The following is a 26,700-nucleotide window of genomic DNA, read 5'->3' on the forward strand; positions in this document are numbered from 1 at the left end:
GAAGCGCTCGGCGGGCGCCTCCATGCGCCGGCTCCTGGCAACCGGCGAGGCGAGGCCAGCGGGGCCCGGCGCCCAGGCCCCAGCCGCGCTCCGGCCCGCCGCCCGTCGCCGCCGCCATGCTGCGGGGGGCGCAGGAGGGGCAGGTGACGGCCGTCACCAGGGCGCTGTCGGCCGGTAGGTACCGCCGGTCCCTCGGGAGCGGGGCGGGAGCGGCCCGGCCGCCGGGCTGCAGCCGGTGCCGAGCCGCGGGGGCGGCGGGTCGTGAGGGAGAAGGGGGCCGGGAGCTGCCGGCGGGGTGGGGAGCGGGGCTTCCCCCGGTGTTGGAGGGGTTGGTCCAGGGGAACAGACACCCTCTAGTACCCGCTGAGGCGTTAAGAGTTGAAAAATGGTCTGTTTGTGAAGAACTTTTCCCTCAGTTTCACTTCATTGCCGCCCTCCCGGCGCCTTGCGGCCGCCCCGCTACTCGTTGCCGGTCGGTGTGTGAGCAACAAGTGCGGGGCGGCCGCCGGGGGGGGGGGGGGGCTGGACCCGTCCACAATTTACTGCTTCTGCCGGAGTTACCTCCTCCGTTACCCAGGCGAGGAGGATGTTCGGTGTCGTTTCACACGTGCGTGCCTTCGACTCGAAAGCAGCTTTCAAGTTTTGAGAGGGCGGTGAAGTGTTCGGAAGGTACCGCCTGATAAACGTCGGTTCTGGGTCTGGCAAGCCTTAAAGCCGCGTGGTGTTTTTAGAGCAAACTGGAAGATTTGCCAATCTGTAGCCTCGCGTGATGCAGTACTTCTATGGGCTTTGATGAGGTTTAATTAAAACAAACAAACAAAAAAAAAAAGTCAACCACAGAAGGTGAAGTTGCTTTTATGTTTTTGCTTATAGCATCAGTACTCTGTCAAGTGGAACCCGTGGGAAGATGGTTTGAAGCATTTATTAAGAGGAGAAACATAAATGTTTCTGCCTCTTTCCAGGAGCTAGAAGATGAGAAGGAACTTTCTGAAGAATCAGGGGATGAAGAATTGCAGCTCGAAGAATTTCCTATGTTAAAAACCCTTGATCCAAAGGACTGGAAGGTATTCAGTTGATACAGATTAGTGTTAATTACTTTGTCTGCAAATCTCCTGTCAAAATTATCCGCTGTTCTCAGCTGCTGAAGATCCCTTTCCTCCTCCCTTCCTCAGCTGCTGAAGATCCCTTTCCTCTTCCCTTCCTACCTCCATCAGAATTCATTTGTGTCTCTTAGCATTACAGCTCGGTTGGTATTTTCCACACATAACTGGTTAATGAGGGCAAACTCACCCACACGTCAGGATAAGATCTTAGTCTTGAGTTGCTTCTTTTCATTTTACTGTCTGTAAGCAGTAAAAGTGTTGCTTCTCGCTGTTACCGCCTCCCTTATTCTGGAGTTGCACTCTAATATTAAAGACAGCAATTCAATTTTCCAATAATCGAACTTTCTAGGATCCAGTGCTTTAATCCAATTTAGATTAAGCTACTTGAATTTCTGTAACAGTGTCTGTCTTTATTGATATTTGGTTATTCAATAATTATGACCTTTATGACAATTGTTCCTATAGCCTTACCTAATATTTATTGAGAGAGGGAAGAATTATGCCTCTTTCTTTTAAAAGATTGTGGGGAGAACTGTTTTTCTGCATGTGTTGTAGCTTTTTAGGTCACATTCATCAGTATTTATTAGGGTTCTTTTTTTTTTCCTCAGAATCAAGACCATTATGCAGTTCTTGGGCTAGGAAATATACGATACAGGGCTACTCAGAAACAAATCAAAGCAGCTCGTAAGTACCTTTCCTTCATAAGCATACCTTTTGTTCAGATGTACACAACTGTTTTCCATGTGGAAATACATACATGTCATGAACAAGCTTTTTACTGTTTCACAGACCTAAAAATGCCCACTCTTTGATTTGTGTTGCTTATCAGCCTTCTAAATTTGCATCACAGCTCCGAAATCCACAGGCCTAAAGCTAGGGATTTCAAAAATTTCAGCGAGTTCACACTCAGCTTTCTTGCCTGTGGGGTTTTTTTTTTTGTCAACAGCCTTGAGACTGTAACTGTACATTTCTGCATTTTTGAGTCTGCAGCCATGCTCGATGAAAGGCAGAGAAATACAACTATCCCTGCCCTGTGTGTTTCAGTAGGTTGGTACCTGAAGCCCCCTTACAATGGTTAGCTGCCATGTTAATGCTAGTGAACATTTAAGAAGTACCCTGCTGTTATACATTTTGATTAGACTGAACTTTGCATGGCAATGGAGCACTAACTCTTGAATTTTCAGGTATTCAAATAACTAAAATTTAACTTGGGCGACTAAGAAGCTCATTTTGCTCTTAATTGGTCATTTTACCATGTGAAAACCGAAGAATTCCTGTGGCTGGATCTCTGGGATATATCAAGCTGTTAAAAACGTGGTCTTGTGAGGTTGAGCTTCCTTGACATTTTGGGTTAATAAACAATAGAACTTGGAATTACTAGTGTGCTGCTTAATCATGTCATGGACCCATGTCTTAAATCATGACATGGTTCAGAAGTGCATGCAGGTGACTGGGGGTATTTTATCGTACTTGCACATGAAGGAACAACACGTTGGGCTTCAGAACTTTTTTTCCTAGAAAGCAATGTGACCAAGAGTTGCCTTAGCTTGAAGGATGCAAGCATCTAGTGGAGGAAGATTTAAAAGTACTCTGAAGATTGTTCAATAGCTTTTATGAAATAAGCTGATGGTTTTATGAGTTGATCTTGCAAACAATTGCCTGTATAACAGTACTGGTGTGAGGTAGAATCACTGTCCCCAGTGAAACCACAGATACTCCCAAATGAAAATGGGTGGAAATTAGCAAATTACCAATTTGCATGGGAAATTATGTTGCCTCAGGTATGTGGTGATTAGCAGTGCCACCGTGGAGCATGTGCTCCAGTACAGAATAGAGTAGCAGTTATTGTGGTGATGATTAGTGGTCTCGCTAACTTTATCAAGCAAGAACTGGGGCATCTCTCTTCAGGATCCTAACTGCACTCAATTATTACACGGTAGTATAGAGATGTGAGTCTTTCTCACCAGTATGTACTGTGCTTTCCTGTTTTTAACAAGGATTCTGATTTGTTTCTCAAAAAGCAGGTTGCTTAACTTCTTGCATATCTTCTCTCTGGTATTTTATAGTGAGCCAAGAAGGTACAATTTGTGTTATACGAGAATACAGCTAGACTTTTTGGCAAAGAAGTTGGTTTAAAATCTGGTTTTACTGTTTAAACACTAGGACAACCTTGGTAGCAACTTTAGTTGATATTCTGTGTTAGTTATATCTTAGGATTTAAGACCTAAGTAGAGAGAGACCTTGACCACAAAGTCTAGTATGCGTGCTTAATGTTATCCATGGGTAAGTGCAGCAGTCTTCACAGGCTCATGGCTGTAGTTTCCTTTGTAGTTTCCTTCCTAAATTCCATCTTGGATCCTGTTCAGAACTTGAGTAAAGAAATAGAATACAATTTTTATTTTATCTGAACTACTTTGTTTTTCATTAGAAATAACAACTAAAATGACATTAATTGTTTTTATTTATTTTTTTCAGTATGATTGCACAGGGAGTTGTACAATCTTGCACAATTAAGGTCCTGAAACTGCATTATGCTATTTAAGGCTAACTGTACACTTATAGTGAATCACTTTGCTATGCATAATATTAGAATAATTAGTACTTCTTCAGCTGATGACAGTGGAATAGAGTTTCTGAGTTGTGGTTATTTTGTGTCCCAGCAAAGATGAAATAATTTTAATGCTGACAATAGCGTTAAATCAAAGAAAATTCATTAACTTATATCTCTTTTCTTCCTGATATTTTCTGGGGGGGTTGTTTTTTTAATTTTATTTTTAAGTCTCTAATTAGAGAAATATCAATTGGATTTATCATATTGCTTTGTAGTTTATGAGAAATAAACTGATGAGATGAAGCTTCTCTAAATGTAATGCATCTATTTGCTAGATAAATCCATGGTTTTGAAACATCATCCAGACAAGCGAAAAGCTGCAGGGGAACAGATAGGAGAAGGTGATAATGATTATTTTACATGCATAACTAAAGGTAAGTAATTGATCTCTTTTATTAGATACTCTCTTATTCTGCTTGATAATCTGAAACGTATTTGTAGTACTTTATTAGGCTTTTAAAGAATTGTCACTTACTAAAAAGCCAGAGAAGTTCTCTTCCGTTTTGGAAAACTGACTCAATAAATAGAGATCACATTAATATAACTTCCCTCTGGGTAGAAGCGGTGTAGGAATGCAGGTGATAGACGTTCGTCTGCCAGGCCACCTGGTGACAAAACATGAGCACTATAGCGGTGTATGCGAAGATGAGCCACTAGAGGTAGCCATGTACCTGGCATAAACTCCTGTGCTATAAAGTAGGTCCCCATAGACACCAACAGCACATTGGAAAATCTGAATTCTAATGCGCTTCCTCTGCCAACAGAGCATCTGTGGATTTGATGTAGGATATCGATTCCTTCAGCTGCTCTTTTCTGCCCACAGTTGACCAAGTGAACTCAAGTGAATAACATTTCCTTTCTTGCCTGTAGTGACCTAGAACCCAGCTGCTGGACGATTCCAGAACCATAGGGAGTGTTCTAGGTGTATGACTTGTGCCTCTAGAAATGCTTTGGAGTTTGGCTTTTTCGTTTATTTTAAACAATTATGGTTTTTTACTCAATAAGGTTGGGGGAAAATCTTGGCATTGGTGTGTTCTAAACTTTCTTCTTCTAGGTGTATTCTTACAATACTAGTTAAAACAGTAGATGATACGTTAGACAAGCTAATGATGTTTTCAGCCTCCCTGAGAGTTGTCAAAAGGAAAAATGTTGGCAAAGAATTTTTTTTTTTCCCCGTAGTTGCAGTCCTGTCAGAAACTGGCAGATATTTATAATAAGAACAACATGCACCTGAACTCAGGAATGTGCCTGTGTCCTAAATGCAAACAGCAAAATATGTTTCCCCTTAACTGCTTACGATCTAAGTTGAAGGATCAACAGAAAGGAAAGCACAAAGTGGCATGGAAGAGGAGTGATGCTTCCAGGCAGCACTCCGGAGGAAGGAAATGCAGTGGGAGGGAAGGGAAATCTGGAGTAGAAGCAAGTGATAATGGAATGGAGAGAAGAAACTTAGAAAGGCGGGAGCGTATGTAGGTGGGATTCAGGGCTGGGTCTGACAAAGGAATGAGGGGGAGATACAGTGCTGGGGGAGCTGGGTCTGTGGGAGTAGAATTGGGGATCTCTTGAAGGGACATCTTGTAAGTGGAAGAGGAGTGAACAGATGTGCACAGAATTTCTTGCATCAGGAAGATGGTATGGGGCTTATTGAAGCTCCTGGCTTGCCGTGTAGAGGATAATTGGGGTCACTTAGAGTACTGGCAGAGGGAAGTCCCTTCCCAGAGGGGAAGGGAAGACTGGCAGAGAGCAGCTCACTGGTGGGCTGTTGCATTCCTTCCTCTCTCCATTAACATAGGCACATGTTAATGTGAACCACAGAACATCAAGGTCTCCTCCAGCTTATCACCTTCTAGATCTGACCTTCACAGTGCAGTGCGTTCTGTCCAGGGATGCTGTCAGAGAAGCCCAGGAATAATCACGACACAGATTTGATTCCTTTGATGACTTTTCACTCCTCCTAAAAAAATAGTGGGTATTTGTTAGGTCCCGGTGTCAGGTTCTCACAGTATTGTAGAACTGACAGACTAAGTAATTCCACACTTTCTGAAGAAAAAACAAAGAGTTTACTGATGCTACAGTGTGTGTGATTTCCAGGTTAAACGATTCAGTGATGTGATGCTCCCCAACTGCAGGACTGTAAGAACAGGAAAACTGGGGGAGTGTGCATGTTTTGGCTGGTAGCTCTGTGGTATTTCATACTCTTTCCAAGTCTCAGTACAACTTCATCGTGAGCTGCAAAAATTCTAACGAATGGCTCCTGTTCTTGCCAGTTCTGACATCAGGTTAACTCAGGAACTGCTTTTACTCCGTGCCTATCTTAGTAGACTGTTTTGCCAATTTATCTGCAAGTATCTGGTGTAGGATAAAAGCCTGAGGACGTCATGGCCAAACTCCCAGTGCCTGAACCAAATTTACTGCTATAAAATTATTTTAAGTGTTATCCGGTTTGTTACATCTCAATAGCTAAATGTGGTGTTTTTCAAAAACATTTTCCCCCTACTTGATTTAACAGAATTTGACAGTGATGCTATTTGGTGTCACTAAATATTTGGTGTCACTAAAATAATTAAATATCAAGCTGTATAGAATGATAGATCAAACACAGATCCAACAGCATCTTTTTTAAACATTTAGAACCATTTCTGTAACATTCCCACCTTGTGGAGAAGACTCACTTTAGTCTCATGTTTAATGTTTGGTAACTTTTTTTCAGCTTATGAAATATTATCTGACCCTGTGAAACGACGAGCATTTAACAGCATAGATCCTACTTTCGATAATTCTGTACCTTCCAAAAGTGAAGCAAAAGAGAACTTCTTTGAGGTTTTTTCACCAGTTTTTGAAAGAAATGCCAGGTAAGCTATGTCAGGCTGCCTTTGCTGTTGCTGGGGAATCAGCGTTTGCAAACTCTTCGGTGTTGTGTTTGTAACAGGTGTGACTTCAAGGGATGGTGAGAGATGCATTACTTTGCTAGATATGTAATACAAGTAAAATAGTGCATTCTCGATTTCGTCATTTTAAAATTAGCTGAACTGTCACACTGGAGACATTGAGTTTGACCCGTGAGATGAAAAAAAAAAAGCCTGTTCTCGGCTCCCTACTACTTACTGTCCTTTTTTTACAACACATTGTTTCATCTTAAAGTTATTTAATATACCAAGTGTGTGTATGCCACTTACTAAAATTCCTTTTTTTTATGTTTTTCTTATGCGGGTGAGACATTAACAGAAGACAGTAGTTATGTTCACAATTCAGCTGGTTAAAAGAGAAGACAAATGCAACTATCAATATATGATGTTTCTCTCTTAACGTGTGTGACTTCTGCATTTGATTCCTGCTTGCTAATTGATTTTGTATTAAGGCTGTCACAATAGAAGTCTATTTCACCTTTTACCTCTATGAAAAAAAAAAAAAAGTGTTTTATTGTGTGAGGAACTTTACAACACATTCTAAACAATCAGTTGATTATTTAAAGTAGATTTATTGGCTCTTTTGTCAAGTATTCCACATATTCAGACGTAGATCTGTGGTTGTCAGATGGATTGTTCCCTTCTTTGCTTGGAAATGGATGCTGTGTCATGGAGTAACAAATTCTAGAGCCTATGGAAGGTTTCCTTCTTTGTAGAGGAAAAAATGGAATGGAGACAGAGCATGCAGTATTCCCTTATACTCCACTAGAATATGTGGGAAACTTCCTGTAACCTACCATAGAGCTGAGTTATTCACAGAGCACCTTTTGTCCACTTCCTGTGAGCTTCTCTCTCAGGAGAATGTGTGTGGAGAATTGAATATCTACAAAGATAGCTTGTGTTCCATCAGGTCTCCTTGAGGCACACCAAACTCCAGCAGGAGTTTTCTTTCCTGGGGGAGCTCCCCAAAAAAGGCCCAATCTGGAGGCTGTTTAGAAGGAACTCTTCTGTTTTCTTCCTCTTTCCTGGTGCCCCTCTGTGTTGGTGGAGCCTCTGATTTGGTATTTTGATTCTGTACTTCACACGTGCCATGTTTTCAAGAAAGATTATGTATTTTATTTCTTTAATATATCCATTTATTTTCAGGTGGTCAAATAAGAAAAATGTTCCTAAACTGGGGGACATGAACTCATCATTTGAAGAGGTAGATGCATTCTATTCGTTTTGGTAAGTTAGCTGATACCTCAGTTTCTATTCAAGACATGCGATATAAAGGGCTTGCAGACCCCTTTTGTGTGTAGGTTGTTGGCCGTGGTCTGTTCTTAACCTAGTAACATCACAAAATTACCCCATTGCTGTTTGGTGCCTTCCACAAACTGAGCTGGCTTTCTTTGAGCTAATAAATCCACATTGTAAATTGACAATTAAAGCAGGAGCTTCTGGCAGTTCTCTGACCACAATGGCTGTGAACCGACTTGACCCACAGACTAGAAGCAGGGTTCATCTCGCCTAACTTGTTTTCAGCCAACGTGGCTATGGGGTATTTCAGCTCCACCAGTTAAGGGAGGTCTGTCTAGTCCAATAAAGTCAGAGTTTATGGCTTGACTCATCTGCTCAAGATGGATGCTTGTATAAAGACTAAAGTAATTTCTCTGTGAACTCTACAGACTGCACTGTCTTCACTGCCTACAGTGGGAGCTTAGACAACTGCACTGTAGACATTTAGAGTCAGGGAGACTGATCCTCTTCTAAAATACACTCTGTCCTACAGTACAGATAGATGTAAATCCTTGCTTTCAATAGCACCTTGCGTTTTGACTTAACGCAGTGGAATCATAGGTAGGTGCAGTATAATTGTAAATTATGTATTATAAACTGTAAATACAAATTGTAGCATAATTGCCTACAAAACGCTAATAGGAAAAAAGGTAGATTATTTGCAATAGTTCTGCTGTTTTCTTTTTTTTTTCAATTCACTCTTTTTTTTTTTTTTTTTTTTTTTTTTTAATTTACTTTAGGTATAATTTTGATTCCTGGAGAGAGTTTTCCTATTTAGATGAAGAGGAAAAAGAAAAAGCAGAATGGTATGTAAGTAAAAAGAAATTTGTCAGCAGACTGAGAGATTGATAGAGCAAGATTTTCCGACTTTGTTAGACTGTAAGTCGCAGGAAGAAAGGTCACTGAACTAAGACTGAATTCCACTCTCCCAGCTTCGTAGTCAGTCAGTCATGGATTTGAAGCAGACTGACTGTGGGCTTCTCTTTGTCTTACTTATGTAATGGAAGTAGCTCTTGCCTGCGTCACAGAGGTGTTTCTGGGGTGCTTTGAAACGTGGGTTAAGTTCAGACTTGCAGTTCCAGCAAGTCCCAAACACAGGTTGAACCTGGACCCAGAAGAGAGTGTATGAGTAAGCGGGCATCGTGCCTCTCTCCAACTCTTTATTAAACTGTGCTGAGACAAGTGATACTTTCTAGAATTCAGAGAGATCAGTTCTGATGGCTTGATGTTAATAAAAATAGTGTATTTGTTGATGTAGTGATAGTTGCTGAATTACTCAGACCATGTTGCCATTGGAAAATACATTCTATTTTTATCCTCCTACAGTTGTAAACACAGAACGTTCAAGTTAGAGCACCAAATCATTTAGTCTAACATGTATTTCACAAGACGCAACCTTTCACTTGGTCATCCTTGTATAACCATAACTTGCATTGTATGATCCTCTTCTTCTAAGTTTGAATAGAAATCAATTTTATAGTTAGATGCAGTGATTAGCTTGCTTTGTGGCTAAAAAAACTGTGCCGTACCTATAGGCTGTAGGTAGGCATTTGTTCCTTTTCTCTTATGCCTTTTCCTGATACTAAATTTTTTTGAGTCTCTCTGGACCAAGTGTTCTCTCTCCTGCGCAGGTCACAGGTTCTGTGAAGGTACTGTCATGAATTCCATACCACTTGTATTTTTGATAAATTATACAGATTAATCTCTAGGCTTCTCACTGGAAGAAGGCTCTTGAATTCTTTGTGTAGCTCATTTTTGTGCTTATTCCTGTCATTAGTGTCCATTTATAAAAACAGGGTATGCTGTACTTCAGAGAGAGAACTACCGTGTAGCTTCTGTTCAGTTGGTATACCAACATTTCAGTTCTTCTACTTGAGTTGAATGTTGGGTCAACAAGTGGATTGCATTTTGAAAAAAGGTTCACAATGTAATGACAGATAAGCAGCTTATTTTGTCAGGTTCATGTAATTGTGTAAATGCTTAGCATTTTTCACATGAGCTTGGGGCCTGGAACTTAATTTTTTTGGAAGGATTCAGAGAAGAGCATCTGTGTAGGGAAACTTTTTAAAAAAAAAAGTTTGTTGTTGAATTTCTAACAGACTGACATTGTAGGGTATTAGCACTGAACTAACTATGCTTTCCCTTTTTAGCCGAGATGAAAGGAGGTGGATTGAAAAGCAAAACAGAGCTGCCAGAGCATTGAGAAAAAAAGAAGAAATGAACAGAATTAGGACACTTGTTGGTAAGCGTACAGACTGCTTTTTTTTTTTTTTTTTTAAAGAGATTTGTTAACTAAGAGTAGAAGTAAGAGTGACGCATCCTTTCTTCTGCTAGACAATGCATACAGCTGTGATCCCAGGATAAAGAAATTTAAGGAGGAAGAAAAAGCAAAGAAAGAAGCAGAGAAGAAAGCAAAGGTAGAAGCAAAACGAAAAGAACAGGAGGCAAAAGAAAAAGTAAGCGAACTACTTTATTTGGGTTGAAAACACCTTGTTCATTCACACCTGATCCACTGCTTCAGCTTCTAGACGTGTTGGAAAGCTACTGTTAGAATTATATTGGAGTTTAAAGATGTGTAGTCTTTGATCCCTGTGCAACAGAGAGTGCAAGACTGGCAGCCTTTTGAGACAGATGAAAATAAGGAACACAGATCTGAAACAAAAAACTTCTAAAACTGAGTTGTGTTGTTGCATGCACTTCCTCTGGTTTAGAGGCAGTCGTTAAGTTCTGTGCCCTATTTTCCTTTTTCATAGAGCAGATAGAGCTGCTTGTCCTGTGCGTATGGACTGTGAATGGTCGATTGGTATGAAACACTTTGACATATAACATAACGTATTCGATTAATATTAACAGTTTGGAAAAGATGGCTATTTCTGAAAACAGTACCAGGAATCAAAGGGAATTCTAAGGTGCTAAAAAGTGACTTAAAATACGGTATTGGAGAACCACAAGATTTTATGTTCATAATCATGCAGAAGAAATGTTGGACCACTGCATTATTTCCAAGCTAATGCCCTTGGCACAGGCATAGGAAACTTCATATAATTCTATATCTTCATTGTGAAGGAAGTCAGAATTTATAAACTAGGGGTCCTCGTAGTGAGTATTTTCCTCGTAGTGAGTATTTGAGTTAATGCCAGCTGGTATATGTTTCATCACCTCCCTCAAAATTCTTGGAAAACCAAACATGAAGGTATTGATGTATTAAAAACCAGAAACAGCGTATTTTAATACTGAATGACCCTGTAACAGTGTGACTTTGTTGAGGTTTTTTGTTTGTTTTTTGCTTTTGATTGCAGCAAAGACAAGCAGAGTTAGAAGCAGCACGGTTAGCAAAAGAAAAGGAGGAAGAAGAAGTTAGGCAACAAGCATTAGTAGCAAAGAAGGAAAAAGAGATACAGAAAAAAGCGATCAAGAAAGAAAGGCAAAAACTGAGAACGACATGCAAGGTATTTAAATATTATTACAGTGAAACACAGGTTACATCAGTGAAATTACTATGTTTGCTTAGATCAGATGCTGTCACGTGCTTGCTTGTTCTTATGGCTGGAGGTGGGTACGGAAAGTGGGTTTACTAAAAAGCAAAATACTAAAACACATACTTATCATACAGTTTTGAGTGATGAGTAAAGCTGACCAAATAGGTCCAAACACAGCAGTGGCTGCAGAACGCTGTGTGTTAAGCCTTTGTCTGAAGGAGCAGGACAAAGTTCAAGAACTTTGTAGAACATGTATTTCTGCTTCCAGAACTGGAATTACTTTTCTGATAATGAGGCAGATTGTGTTAAAATGATGGAGGAGGTGGAAAAGCTTTGTGATCGTCTTGAGCTAGCAAGGTAAGTTTTCCCGCTGCTGATTTCTGCTCATTTTGATACCCGTCTTTCTGCTAGCTATCCGTTGTAACTTAATAATTTATTTTTAGTCTGCAATGCTTGAATGAAGCACTTACATCCACAACAAGGGAAGGAGGAAAGGCGGCTGTAGTAAAACAGGTAATTATGCTGAGTGTCAAATCAAAATAACAGAATAATTTGATTTGTGACATCTACGTGACTGAATGGAAGTAAGATATACCATAGCTGCTGTGGAGTCCTGCCTGTTAAACACATGGACCTGAGTCTCAGAGTCCCCAGGTAGACTTGATCTCTGCTCCATTTTACATAGTGCAGTTCTTGGCTGCTGAAATAACCAGGGCCAGCTGAGAGAAAAATAGGCATCTTTAATTAGTAGAGGACACAAACCCTACCATTTGTATAGGATACAGAAACAGTAGAAGAATTTAATTTTGCACAACAATGGGTAGCAGTTACCCAGAGGGGAAGGAGGGCAGTCTTAACCTACTCTGTTACGCAAGAAAATTCCTAGTCTAGTATCTGTGACCTGGGGCTAGATCCACAAAAGGACTTGTGTTCAGCAAGGATCTACCTAAAGTTGCCAGCAGGGAAAAGCCTAATAAGGACTAATAAGGCTGAACCCACATCCTGCAGAAAGAATAAGGTGCTTTTTCTCATCTGCTCTGGATTCACAGCTGTGAAGTTTCTTTCCTGGTGGGGAAGATGATCTGTTCCCATCCTAGGGCCAGGTTTACTCATCAGACAACTTAAGACTCAAATCCCTCTTGTCCTCCAGGGGACTGAATCCAATCTCCCAGTCTCCAGGAGAGCGTTCCAAACACAGGACAGTTGCCTTTTTCATTAATAAAAATTACCTATAGGATAATTTTCCTTTTGCAAGGAAGATTTAATTATGAGATAAACAGTGAGAAACCTATTTTAGGCATCCTGCCAACAGACGTAAGCGCACAGCTTTTTTTAATATTGCCAAGATGGGACTGGGCATAGTCAGCAGTGGATGCATTAAAGATACGTCATACCACAGTCGCAGGATGTGATGTTTACAAAGATATGCAATGGATAACAAGTTCTGCTGAACTGCTTGCTAACTACATGTGAAAAGCACCTAGTAAGTAAAATCTGGGTTGTTGCAGTTAATGCTAACTTAGTACAACTACAGTCACTGAGGATTTCTAGCATAACCAGGCTTAGGTAGCAGTAAGGTTGGAAGATCTGGGGATCAGTGTGTTCAATACGGATGTGTAACTGCCCTCACTAGTCACTTTAGGTTCTTAATACTTTTGTGGATCTGTCCCTGTAAGTCAAGTGGTAGCCTGGACATTCACGCTATATTCAGAAGTTTTGCCTAATCCTGGAAGCATTCATTTAATTTCCTAGTGAACTTGTGATGGGTTTCTGCTGTACCTCCTAATCTGGGATGGTCAAATTTATGCACAGGATGGAGGGAAATAATACTGCTGCAGATAAGCTCCTCCATTTCCTTATACGTAATGTACAGAACAAAAACTAAGCAAAATTCAAGGCTCAAAGCAATTCCAGAGAGAGGGGTTTGTGTCACTGTAAAATATAAAAATACGTAAATAATGCTTGTTTACAATCCTTCAGATAGAAGAAGTAAATGAACAAATAAGGCGAGAAAAAGAAGAGGCAGAAGCTCGTATGCGCCAAGCAACAAAGAGTTCAGAAAAGTCAAGCACTGGTGGTGGAGGGGGAAGCAAAAATTGGCCAGAAGATGATTTACAGTTGTTAATTAAAGCTGTGAACCTCTTCCCAGCAGGGACTAACTCAAGGTACTTCTCGGGTTTGGTGTTAAAAGTCCTACTAACAATTTTTAATTGAATTAAAACAGTTTAAAAATTAGTTTCAAATGACCATAATACAACTTATTTTCAGACCATCTTAAGTATGATGTCAGTATAAGGACTTCCTGAACTTCCTCCTTTTCCTTGACTGTTGAGCAGCCTGTAGTTTGTCTTCTCTTAGTACCAAGCTCACGTGTCGCTGGAGCAAGCTCTGGCCCTGTATCTTGTTTCCCCCCAAACTTGGGCCTTGGTCCATCAGCAAGATTGTGCCGAGGTGCACATTTGCACAGGGCTTACTACAGGATTGGCTCCAGTCATTAAAGCAGAGAACAAAACTCTAACAGTGACCATGATGCAGCTGGGTAGGAATATAAGTGTGTAAGCTACGTCCAGTAGCTCCACAAAGAATGTGAGGCTCGTTTCTCCTCTACACATTAAGAGGAAAACATCTAGAGGTATGAGTTAAGTGCCCCAGTTCTCCTTAGGGGAGAGCCAGGGGAAAAGGCAGGAGTGAAACACCTTCTTCTACTTAGGATTCACAGATTTGAAGCCTCCATTGCAAGATTTGGGTGCTTGCTTTTTAAAAAAAATACCAAAAAAAAAAAAAAAACCACACCACACCAAAAGAAAAAACCACAAGCTGTCATACAGTCAAGAGTACTCATTGAGAACACAGGCCTAGGTACAATGCTCCTGTCTGATCAGGTGCAATTATTCCCTTCCATTTTCCAAGAACACACTAGGAATAATTTTGGCACTGGGGCTGTTCCAGCTTTCTCCTGTTGAAGCCCCTTTTATCTGATGTTTAGGTATTCTTCTGGGAGGGGCACTGGACACAGAGTTAGTAGCTTCTCAGCCCTTCCAGCGCAGCCTGCAGTATTCAGTCTTGGAGGTGTGCAGAGGACTACAGGTTTGCACTTACACACCTATATTCTACCCCGTCCTTTTTCTGTATCCACAGCCAGGAAATTCAGCTGACTGAATTCTTAAGGGAAACATCTGCCTTTAGTGACTGAAAGCTTTCCAGAATAGTTACCGTGAGAGTTTGTATGTATTTAAGTATGATTAAACTTACTCAGGAGTTGATATAAAAATGCGTACAGGAGCTTGACTGTAGCTTGTATGAAGATAAGCTATTATGTGATATGCTGGTTTACCCTGTCTCTCCTTGCTTTAGGTGGGAAGTTATTGCCAATTACATGAACTTGCACTCTACTACTGGAATAAAACGAACAGCAAAAGATGTCATCAATAAAGCAAAGAGCCTCCAAAAGCTTGGTATCTATATTACCTTATCTTTGTAGTAAGATGGTCTGCATGCTTCTATACAGCATGATTTTCTTTGGACAGCATCGTGTTTCTGTTACGAGAAAAATATTCTGTATATCCCCAAAAGAAATGTAGTTCAGGTGGAAGATTTAGAAGAGCATTTATGTAATTCATATTTTCAGGCTATTGTTTAAGTCATCACCTCAGGAGCCAGTCTTATGCATTGCCTAGGCTCCTCTACGCCCAGAGAGAGGCGCAGGCCTCGGAGAAAGCTCTCTACAATGGAAGGGGATCTAGAATAAATGGAATTGATGAGGCCATAGAGATACTTTAAAAAGGTGAATGGGATTCAACACAAGATTAAGACACATAAATTAATGTGGCACATCTCCTCTTGTACTAAATGGAGCTTACAGAGCTCTGGAATAAGTTTTCAAGGAAAAACAAAACATTCCACTATAGAACAAAAAACCCCAAAGTTTTCAAGAAGTCTCTCCATTCCATACCACATACCTGCACAAGGAGAACGCAGACTTTCCAGGTGTTCCTGCCCCTTGGACACACTTGTACTCTGGGTATTATGTGAGGTTTGTGCCACAGCCCTTACTCAAGAGAATGATCCCTCTCAGTTTCACTGAACTTGCAGGTTCAGGCTTAAGCTTATAGAGAGAAAGTATTCATCTGAGCAGGATAGGGGCTGGGAAGCCTGACGCTTTGAGCAAAAGTTGATTTGACCCTGAAAGATTATTTTATTATTTATCTACCAACCTCTTTATCATCATTTTAATGGAAGTATGAATTTGGTTTTTTGATTATGTGATCATTAGTTTACAATAATCTGCTACACAATGTTTTTGTTATTGCGTCTGGCCTTAATTTTGTTGCAATAATTATTCTATTCAATGTCTGCTGCTCGTAGACCCTCATCAAAAAGATGATATAAACAAGAAAGCGTTTGACAAATTTAAAAAAGAACATGGTGTGGTGCCTCAGATGGACAGTGCTGCCCCCTCGGAACGATTTGAAGGTAAAGGTGAAAAGGGTGCCCTTCTTGTGGAGTTATCTCCCCTGTGCATCTTAGTAAGAAAGTAATCCAGAATTTATTTAAGATTTGCATACAAACAAACTGAAGTAGCAAGTAAGAAAGTGATCCAGGCTGTTACTGGATTTGAGGGTTTCCGGCACACACAGTACAGGCCACAGTTCACTAAACAGTGACAGTGTGAAATGCTTCCTGATGAGGCAACAGATTAAGTCTGACGCTGAGATAATCTGTTCCTCAGAGGGTGGTACACTTCCAGGTAAGAGCAGGCCTGAGGGGATGCATTTGAAATACAGGATCATCCTACAGCCAAGCTTAGGTCTCCTTAAACCCCAAACACCTCCCATCGGATTTTCTGGACACTTGCAGAAGGCTGCGTTTCCTTACTTAGTGTTACTGAAACGCAAAAGGAAAAGGTACATTGCTGCCCTAATGACGCGGCTTCACAGGGCAGCTACAGTGATCTGACACCCAGCCGACAACAGAAGATGTTACCTTCTAACTTCTCCGTGCTTTATTTAAAGATCCCAAGGGCCACTTGTCCAGTCAGGTTTTGAGCTGTGGTTTGTTTTTTTTCTTTAAGGTTTTCAGTACTGGGTAGCCCTTAACTCAGACTAGTTGTATCCAAGACTGCAAGGATTTTAAATCAACTATAATAGATTTTACAGTATTTTCTTAGGCGTATCTCATAGGCTCCTTGCTAAATATTTTTTTTCCCAACTATCATTTTTGCATTTAAAAACAGGATCACCTTTAGATTCATCCCCTTGGACTACAGAAGAACAAAAGCTTTTAGAACAAGCATTGAAGACTTACCCAGTAAATACTCCCGAAAGATGGGAGAAAATAGCAGCAGCTGTTCCAGGCCGGTCAAAAAAAGACTGCATGAAACGATACAAGGTAAGGTACCTCCCCTCCTTCTGGGATCGCAATTAGCCCAGGTCTTGTTAGAATGCTTTCCTATTAGCGTTGCTTTCCGTACCAGAGACGGTATCTGACAACAACAAACTAGCACAAGATGGAGCCTTACGGAGAAACTCTGGTTTTTGGTAACTCAATCCCAAAAGAGCAGTAAGGACTAAGGTTTCCTCAATGAAAGTAGTGGCTCAGGAAGCTGGTTCCCTGGAAAGGGAAGTCTGTCTTGTGAAATCTGTCTTACAGTTTGACAGCAAGCTCTTGTAGATGGTAAGGCCCTATCCTCTTGTAGGTGAAGTTCCTGCTACAGGGGAAGTAGATAAGCATTGACCCTCCATTAATTTGTTTCCAAGAGAAATTGTTTTAAGGCATTAAACTGTCTAGATTCCTCACTATGTTGAGAGCTAGAGTGTTTCAGGCTGAATACATGTAGTGTTAACAGTGCCGTGGGTTTGAACAAGTTCCGCATTTAGATAAGTACCTTCTTTTTTTTTCCCCCATAACTCTCCAGGAACTCGTTGAAATGGTCAAGGCGAAGAAAGCTGCTCAAGAGCAAGTGATGAATGCTACTAAAGTCAAGAAATGACTCTTACTGACAATCTTTGTTTTATAATAAAAATGCAAATATTGTACATGTTTTCATTCCTTCCTTAATTATACAAATACACAGGACTGGCTGCTTCTTGAGTTTTAATCTTCTCAAATGCATTTCTCCAACTCAGAACTTAAAAGCTTCAGACAGGGGTGTAGTTGTTTGGGTTTTTTTGTTAAAGCTCACACATACTGAAAGTTCTTTTTATTCACTACTCACGAAGCCAATACATGCCACTGCAGATTTTGTTATACTCTGGAAGTTGTTCGATTGGACCTAGAAGTTAAAGAAAGTCGGCCATGACACATGCTCAACTGGTACCTTTTGGTGGGAGCGGGTTATGGGAGGGTAAGGAAACTCATACAACATACCCACGGCAGCAACTGCAGGATGCTTATCATAGATGTACTTTGTGCAAACTTCTCTAATAGTCTGGGCATCAATAGCCTAAAAGGGGTAAAGAGACATCTTTGTTACCAATCCCATCTCAAAAAGTATTAAGAGCCAGCGATCCTAGTTTTGTATAATCCAGGGGAAAAGGCCACAAAACAGTTGACAGTTTTCTCAGTCAGAAACAGCTTAGCTTCTGTATTGTTACTTCCTGTAGCAGTTTCTTAAGGGCATAATTTAAAAGTTGCAACATAAATGCCACTTACTTCAATTCTTGCTTCAAGTTCTGGAATTGGGATTCGGCGCTTGTAACACAGCATTTGTCTTCCGATGTCTTCACAGATCGGTGTGGACCCTAAAATAGGGGAAAACATGCTTCAGTTACCAGCATACACCTCCACTAGGAATAAAAAGCTCTCATTAAGTCTCACCATCAAGTTGTAGCAGCATATTTGTCTTTAGAAGATTTTTCGCTCGAGCTACTTCATTTTCTGTAACGCTTGTGCAAAGCCTTATCCTGAAAAACAGTTTAAATCCAAAGGCATTAAATAATGGTAGAGCATAGCACACAAGATTGCCTGTGATAATGAGGTGCATATACATTAGTACCAGGCACGTATTTTCTATAGCCATAGTTGGTAAGAGAATTTAGTATGGAAACAGGCCATAAGATGTAAAGTGTAGGGGTTTTTGGAAGCACACCGATAGACCTAAGAGCAAGTTTGCCCCCTTAGAAGAGCTGTATTTCATTTTATTAAATTAGTATTTTGAGCCAAGTGTAGTCCATACTCGCTACCTTGAGAATAGCTGTTGCTAAGATAGTAGGAGCCAAACAATTACAGGTAATTAACCCAGAAGGCAATCCATTACGTCCTGGCTCTTGGTGAGATGATTCACCACACTGCCTGAGGAACACTTCACTAGGAGAGGGGCATGCATTAGGTATCTTAACACATTCGTGTTACAGGAATAGTTTGTATCTTCCCTAGTGCTAAGCAGCAGCAAACAGACAGCTAAGACAACGCCGTTTTTCTCTACAAGTTGTTTACAAAGATCTCACAGAATAATGGTATATGAGAAGTGATCTATGTGATTAAAGAAACTCCTCATTTTCAAGTTTTATTTGAACTTTTGTTTCAACTTCACCCACTTTAAATCAGCACCTTAATCTGTTTCCCATCACATCTGCAGTTCAAGTATTACAGTTGCACCTATAGACAGCTTTTCAATTTAGATTTAAGCCTTAGACCAATGAATACTATCTAGAATCGCAGGTTTCAAAATTCCACATGTAACAGCTCACCTCCTTTACACCATTTCATTTCCCTGTGTACTCGCTAGAGCTCTATGTAACACCAGCACCCTGTACATCACGTGGGATAGCAGCTGCGGAAGGGGTAACTACTAACGGTGTCTGTAGGTAATTGCACATTCATTATTCTCATTCATGAATATTTACTCTTTCAGTTGTCACACATGCAGTTCATGGGCACAGTACACTGACTTAGTACTATTCTAAAAGGTTTGATGTATTTTCGTAACTCCTGTCAAGTCAAAAAAGAAATCACCGCCACATTTTCTTGTACAAGGAATACTACTGTATTAACTACAGCTATTTATTTTCCATGGTAGAGAAACCTCAACCTTAAGCTGTTCACTCCAAGTACGGGTGCCAGAAACTGGCTGGTGGGACTCTGCCTTGAGTGTCAAAGTTTAGAACTTGATGCATTTGTTTTCTCCAGGCAAGCCTAAGCAAAGAAACAAAAGTATTCCCTTTAAATGCTTGCTATTTTTTAAACTGTATTCCTCCACTGAAAACAAAATTTTTAGAGAAACAGTCGTTAGCTTACCACTCCCTCTGAACAAAGTGCACCATGTCCTGTATAGTTGATGGCTCGCAGACCATGTAGAGTCCCCACAGCCCTGTGTCAGTGTAGCAGGTGTTGAAGGACTGGAAACTGTGACACAGGTTTCCGTGGCAGGCAATCTGAGCAAGTTTACTGGACAAATTCTGCTGAGGCAAAAGAGAAATATATTACTTTAAGAAGTTTTTTGAAAGCCTACCAGTCACCTCCAGCATCTCCTGTTTTCATTTCAACGATGACAGAACACATAGTAGTATCTCAGGCTCCAGCGGAAGCTATGAGGTTGACTATCAATTCTTATCTCAACAGTTCCTTTCCTTGCATGTAATCTCACGTTTCCAAGTAACAGCCCAGATTTAAGCCAAAAATCAAAGAACTACTTTGGTTCAAGAAAAGGATAGTTACTAATAGCTGTGTGTCATCAGAACCTGGGGGTATGAAACATCCAGCTTCCCATGAAGGCTGGCAGACCTCAAGTCACCTCTATTTTGGTGGTTTAGCACCACCTCCTAAGATTTTGCTAGATCTCGGGCAACAAATTCTCTCAGACTCGCAACTGGATCCCCTTCTCCCACTCCAGAAAAGGACCTCCCGAAATAGCCATAAAGTAGCAGTAACACCATCAGATATAAGTTTGAATGGGCCTGTACTGGTAGCAACCAAGTCAGAGAGATCCCACCAGCCTCACGAAGAGCAGGAAGGTGGTCACATGTCCACTCACCACGCCTCCTCCGAAGGAACGATCCCAGTTACCTATCAGAGTATTGGCTACCATAAGTGGGATTGTATCTGGGTGCGACCAGCCAGCTGCTTCAACAGCTATCGCAAGGTGCGCCAGGGGCATCTTGTCATCTCTTACACGAATCTGCGGGAACACAGGAAAATAGCTGTAGTACAAAACGTACATGGTAACGTATACGGGAGGTTAAATGTCAGGAGACGGACATTTCCATTACATCTGGATCATAAAGCATGCACAGAGAAAGAAAAATAGAAGCATATGAAGCTTTATTTAACATCACCCTTAACTAGTCTTCCCTGTGGCAATTTCAGAGCACTTTGCCAACAGCAAGCCCAATGCTATGTAGAGAGGGCATTACAAGTTATTTTATGATAAATAGCAGCAAGGAAAGCTGATGACTTTTCAAAATCCAAATAGAACTGGGAATAGAACACAGATGCCTCGGTTCTCTGCCGCATCCTTTAAATTTGTGATTCTCAACAAGTGGAAATGCTCCAATAGCACGGGCAAGGGGATAGAAGAAAGTAGCAGGAGGGTAAGGGAGGTATTCCTCCAGGAACTGATGAAGCAGAGGAAGTGGTGGTGGTGAGGCTTGTCCAAGAAAGGTTTGGAAGTCCTGCTTTGGAAAGCAGCTACTCCCTTGCCCTCACTGGGGACAAGAAACTTTTGAATCTGCTGAATCTGTGGCTGAGAAGCTCTCTCTCCTCAGCAGAGAGCACGTGTCAGTTGTGCTCACAGGGGATGTAAGGGCCAGCTCAAAAAGCCATCTGACAGCTTACCTCACTGCCTGTGAAGCTGCAAGGCGGCAGGGGTGGCAGCCCTCCTTCCGGAGCAGATGGCAAGTTACCAAAGTGGCACTTTGCGAGGTCAAGCAGCTCATCATGAGAGACCCCTGAACAAAGATATTTCACATCCCTTGTAATGTCACTCTGTAAACAGTTAATTTAAATTGCTGTGCAATTGAAAGACTCGGCTTAAAGTTTAAACCAAGCAGTAATTTAGTGTTTCCCCTCCTTTAATGCTACACTTTCAGATTCCTCACATCTCCCTGTTACACGGAGTAAGATCATTATCGCTCTCCTCAATTCTCTTCAATACCCTTCTCTTAGTGGTACACCAAATCAAGCTGTTTGCTCTCAATTTCAAGCCTCGATGTTATTTCTCTTTCTCTGCTTTCCTTGCTACTCCCCTTTTCACACTGAACCCCTTTTAGGCCCCTCTTTCCCTTCCCACTTGGAAGAATGACCTTGGCCTCTAATTCACTTCCCATTACTGGTTTAAGAATGTTTCTGGAATATTACTGAGGGGAAAGGGGAACAAAAGTTCAAAGGGTACAAAGGCACAAAACATGCAGAGCTAACAATCAACTTCCAGGACCTACTGAACAATGGGTAATTCATCATGCTGTTCCCGGAAAATGAAAGAACCATGGTTTTAAGCAAAATTTGACGTGATCCAGGGTGAACATCTCATACCGACCTCCAGCAGCAGCCAGCACCATCCTGGGTCCTTTGTAATGTGTTGTTATGTACTCCACCAAGTCATTACGGTTTATGGATCTAGAAATAGTCAAGGGAACATCACTATACATCAGTAAAGTTTATTAGAGTAAGAAGAGCTAAAGGTAAGGAACAATACAATATCAAAATAATTGTAAATTCTGCCAAGGGACAGAGCTGTGCAGAAGCAGAAAGCTAAATAAGGGTGACTTTCTAAAAAGGAAATAGAAACTTGATACATTTTGCCTTTCAAAGCTCTTCTGGCTTCCTGAGAAGGAATGAGACTTACAGCTCACCCAGGTGGAGACACCAGTTTGAAAACAAGACATTTAACAGTCTCCTGGTCTGCACTGGTATAAACAAGCGCTGAAAGAGCAGTGGAAGCGCAGTTGTATTTACCATAATGCCCAACATCTGACCAACAGGAAAAAGGAGCATTCCCAATTTTCTATCAGATGCACTTTTAACAAACAGGAGAAAAATACGGCAAATAATGAAGACAGGCAGTGGACATCTTAAGCTCACACACCCTTTGATGCCTGCACACAGGGGAATTAAGGCAATAGGGAAATTTTTCTTAGTTATATCCAGCGTAATTTCAGGTACCTTCCAGGTAAAAATGAAAACTGACACTGTTCCCTATGTTTTCAGATAAGACCTCTCAATATATAAAAGATACCACACAATTAAAGACAGCCACAAATTTGTACATACTTGATGTTTTCTGTGGGTCCTAAAATTGTCCGTCCTAGGGCTGTCTTCTGATAGGCTGTGGCATGAAGGTAATCAAAGACAACTTCTTGTAAATTGGTTTCAACCTCTTGCATCTCTCGAAGTATAACTCCTCGCTCACGCTCAATCTCTGCTTCTCCCAGGGTACTGTTCTGAATTATGTCAGCAAGAATTTCCACAGCTAATTGAAAATAGAGATGGGAAGGGAAAATGTATTTTCACACTACCAGAAAAATCTGGTTCCAAAAGTAAAACCCATCCCAAAGACCAAGCGGCCCAAGATTTGCTAATAAGATTTGCAAGGGGACATAAGACTTGCTCTGCAGGAAGGGAGAAGGTATTTTCTTTTGGGTGTCTAAAGACAAAAATGTTTCAAATATCAACTTCGTGACGCTCTCCTTTCCAAACCTGCTTTTTCACATTCCTGTGAAGTTCAAGAAAGGACTTTTCACCTGGGAAGGAAGAGATTGTTACACTGCAAAAGCATCATTTTATGTTGTCACATCAGGAGCTGGATAAGCACTTCGTCCTTTGCTGCTTTTCTGATGAATAAAAGCAGTTACCTCTTGGCAAGTCTTTCGAAAAAGCCTTTGCATAATACACGGTTTGTTCCCTGGACGTATACGCATTCAGATGAGCTCCCATGTTCTCAATCTCAAGTTCAAGGTCTAACTGAGATCTCTTTTTTGTTCCCTGAAATAAAACAATAAGAAAATGAAACTAGACCCTTTAATTCACCTACTCACCATTACTACTTCTTGTCTGGAAAAGTCAAGACCAAGAGACAGAAAAAGTCTTCTGGAAAGAAAACTGGCATACTAATCTCTCCAAGCTTCAAACTCAGATATAAATCCTACTATGCTCCCAACTAAAAATAAAAAGCTGGCAAAAGGTGGGCTATGTGTCTTCTAAGAATATTACAAGAAGTGAAAAGTGAGTTAAAATTAGACCTGTGTTACTAATCTGTAGTTGTGTATCAGCCACACAGAACTAGGACTTTAGCTTCACTTTCTAATGGAAACCGAAGTCTAAGTTGTCCAGTTTTTTGCTCTCCTTGATTTGGAAAATTTATACAATTCTGACAACATTCTTATCAATGATCTTTGAAGATAAACAACTTAGAAATCCACTGTAAACTTCTACATCAATACTCATACTCACCTTGAAAGCCATATGCTCAAGGAAGTGAGCAGTTCCATTGTTCTTCTCATTTTCATACCTGCTTCCAGCATCAATCCAAAGTCCAACCTCATTGGGGACAAAAAAAAAAAAAGTCATCATTTTACCAGTTAACAATACCAGCTTTGCTGGTTTTGTGTATGAACTACACTTAGATTTTCAAGACCCATTTTTAAATGGCTCTTTCTTTACACGAAACAAGTTTTCAAGAAAAAGAAAATTTTGATCTTCACAAAAAAATCTAATCACAAATCATTTACAAAAACCTTAAAACTTCTATTTCTTAGCTTAAGTTTTAAGAGGAATTAATAAACATCGAAAGAATGAAATTTAGTTCCACAAGGAAATGAACACACATGAACAGCTACAAAAAACCTTCCCTTTACAAGTTACCTACTGTGCATGTTGAGAGTCCAGAGTCTTCAGAAGCTACTTGCAAGCCATTTTCCAGAGGACTAACCCTAGTTTCAGGAACATTTAAGATTACTTCTGTTGCTGCTTTGGAAGCTCTGAGCTTGCCTGTTCCAACATGCACACACTGTAAGGAAAAAGCATCAGTCACATGCAGATAAGTTATATCCTAGTATGCCCTTCTGAAAAACGTATTCTTGAACTTAAACATTAAGTTTGTGGATCTTTTTTAAACGATGCATTTAAAAACAAAAAATTCAGCACCAATTTATTCGCCACTGCTACACACCAGGGATGCATTAACCTGACTCAGAAGAAAAACATGAAGATAACTAAAAACAGAGTAGACTGCATCTGCTTCCCTCTAATCAAATGATCTGACAGAAAAGCATGTCACTGTCATCAACCACCCACCCCAAGAACCACACTTGTTTCCCAGTTCTGCCAGCAAGAGCCTGCAGGACCTCCTCCCGGAAGAGAGCCACGAAGATGATCAGAGGGCTGGAGTACCTTTCCTACAAAGACAGGCTGAGAGAGTTGGAGTTGTTCAGCCTGGAGAAGAGAAGGCTCTGGGGAGACCTTACAGCCCCTTCCAGTAGCTAAAGCAGGGTAGAGGAAAGATGAGGAGGGACCCTTTATGAGAGAGTGGAGCGATAGGGCAAGGGGTAATGGTTTCAAACTGAAAGCAGGTAGATTTAGATTAGATACCAGGAAGAAATTCTTTACTGTGAGGGCAGTGAGACACTGCAACAGGTTGCCCAGAAAAGTTGTGGATGCCCCTTCCCTGGAAGTGTTCAAGGCCAGGCTGGATGGAACTTTGAGCAACCTGGTCTAGTGGGAGGTGTCCCTGCTCATGGCAGGGGAGTTGGAACTCGATGATCTTTAAGTTCGCTTCCAACCCAAACCATTCTATGAATAACTCCTTTAACATCTGGGATTCTTTTGGGTACCTGCTCTCTAAAGTGAAGTGAGAAATAGTCCAAGGGCCTACGTCCAGGACTGCAAATCGCAATCACCTGTTGTTCAGAACAGGGACAGATATTGAACTCTCCGTGCCCATTGCCTCTCCTTCTGCAACCATGCCCCACTGCGAAAAGCCTGGCTTCCTGACAGCCTTCTCGTAGGTACTGGCAGATCGCTGTTACAGCCAATCAAACCTGTGTCTTCTCTGGGCTGAACAAGTCCCAGACCCTCAGCCTCTCCTCATAGGGCACATACTCCAGCCCTGTGCTGAACACACTTCAGTTCACTAACAACCGCCTTCCAGTGAGGAACCCCAAACAAGCTGCCATATTCTAACCACCTGACAAACGCAAACTAATCACTTCCTTTGTTCTATTGGCTGTGTTCCTGTCTGTTCAGCCCGGGCTGCTGCCAGCCACACTGCTTGCCCGCAGGCAGTTTGTTGCCTCTTCCACACAGCTGCGCCCCAGCCAGTTTCCAGCCTGGACTGTTGCGAGGGATCACCTTCACTCCCAGTCTGCGTTACAGGGAAGGAAAAACCTGTGTTTGAAAACAAAATCTTCCTCTCCTGTTTCTAGAAGGTGAAGCTGAAGTTTCAAACTGGGAGGATGGGGAAACAAACCCACAGGCGTGGAGAGCTCTGAGATCAAGGCCTCCGGGCAGCCTCCATCTAACCACGGGAGAAAAGGAGCGTTTAAGCTTTCTCGAAACTCCCCTGGGGTGACCAGGGGAGGCCCCGCGCCGGGGTGAAGGCTGCTGCCACCCTTCTCTGAGGCATCGCGGCCCAGTCCCCGCGCTGCACCGCTCAGGCTCCCAGACGCCACGCCATCCCAACACCGCAGGAAGCGGTACAGTGTGGGAGCGGCCGCAGGGTTTGCTGCCGGCTGCCTGGGGCCTGCTGCACCCGGGCTCGCTCACACCGCTGCGTCCCGCCGAGGGGCGGCAGCCGCCTTCACCACAGCCGGGCGGGGACTACACTTCCCGCCATGCACCGCGGCGAAGAGCCGCCCGGCCTCGCCGTGACTACAACTCCCAGCGTGCACCGCGCCGCCCGGCCGCCAATCCCCCACCCCTATCGCGGCAACCTGGGCACCAGGGCAGGGGGACACTGCCGCCACTCGCACCCTTCGCGACACCCTCCCCTTCCCCGCCGCGCCGCCTACCCGGTCCCCCGAGCCGGAGGCTCGCACCAGGCGAGCGGACCACGGCAGGAAAAGCCGCCGAGCCGCTAAGCGAGCCGTAGACGCGGCCATCTTGGAGAGCGGGTGGGCGGGGCGGTGGCGGACTTCCTTGGGGTGGTGCGCAGGCGCAGAGGCAGCCCCTCCTCCCCTCAGGCGGCGGGGCCGAAGCGAGCCCGCCCCCACCGGCCAGCCGCCGCGTACATCTGCCTGCTCGCCTTCACCTGCCCCTTCCTAGTCGGCTTCCATGGTAGGGCGACAGTCTCCCCTCTCCTCAGAGGCCCTTACTGTCTGTGGCCCGGGAGGGGGCCGACCCCTTTGTGAGGAAACCCAACGCCTCGACCGAGCATCGGCGGCATGGGCCCAGCA

At 42.2% G+C, this 26,700-nt stretch overlaps 2 protein-coding genes across 4 annotated transcripts; one reads left to right on the forward strand and one right to left on the reverse strand.

Moving 5' to 3' along the window:
• The first annotated feature begins 11 nt into the window (after positions 1–11).
• Positions 12–17,448, forward strand: DNAJC2 (DnaJ heat shock protein family (Hsp40) member C2). 2 transcript variants are annotated; one of them, XM_074168276.1, is made up of 17 exons: positions 12–174; positions 874–1,064; positions 1,712–1,787; positions 3,990–4,088; positions 6,425–6,566; positions 7,767–7,847; positions 8,639–8,704; positions 10,049–10,140; positions 10,233–10,354; positions 11,198–11,347; positions 11,646–11,734; positions 11,821–11,890; positions 13,358–13,542; positions 14,732–14,832; positions 15,743–15,850; positions 16,611–16,765; positions 17,292–17,448. In XM_074168276.1, exons 1-17 carry the CDS (start codon positions 117–119, stop codon positions 17,364–17,366), a joined length of 1,860 nt encoding a protein of 619 aa, XP_074024377.1. In that variant the 5' UTR covers positions 12–116; the 3' UTR covers positions 17,367–17,448. The 2 variants fall into 2 exon arrangements, with proteins under 2 accessions (XP_074024377.1, XP_074024378.1); XM_074168277.1 differs by lacking the exons at positions 11,646–11,734; positions 11,821–11,890 and having other exon boundaries at positions 17,292–17,440.
• PMPCB (peptidase, mitochondrial processing subunit beta) lies at positions 17,365–26,410 on the reverse strand. Of its 2 annotated transcripts, none has more exons than XM_074168279.1 (13): positions 26,317–26,410; positions 24,177–24,317; positions 23,762–23,848; positions 23,164–23,293; positions 22,583–22,781; positions 21,849–21,928; positions 21,149–21,261; positions 20,349–20,492; positions 19,613–19,773; positions 18,194–18,279; positions 18,029–18,117; positions 17,744–17,819; positions 17,365–17,648 (listed from the first exon to the last, which is right to left on the reverse strand). In XM_074168279.1, the coding sequence occupies exons 1-13, from the start codon at positions 26,404–26,406 to the stop codon at positions 17,584–17,586; spliced, it is 1,461 nt and encodes a 486-aa protein (XP_074024380.1). In that variant the 5' UTR covers positions 26,407–26,410; the 3' UTR covers positions 17,365–17,583. The 2 variants fall into 2 exon arrangements, with proteins under 2 accessions (XP_074024380.1, XP_074024379.1); XM_074168278.1 differs by having other exon boundaries at positions 17,373–17,648; positions 19,613–19,776; positions 26,317–26,408.
• Between the last annotated feature and the right edge of the window lie 290 nt (positions 26,411–26,700).

Source organism: Numenius arquata, chromosome 2, assembly GCF_964106895.1.
Source record: "Numenius arquata chromosome 2, bNumArq3.hap1.1, whole genome shotgun sequence".
NCBI classification, from domain to species: domain Eukaryota; kingdom Metazoa; phylum Chordata; class Aves; order Charadriiformes; family Scolopacidae; genus Numenius; species Numenius arquata.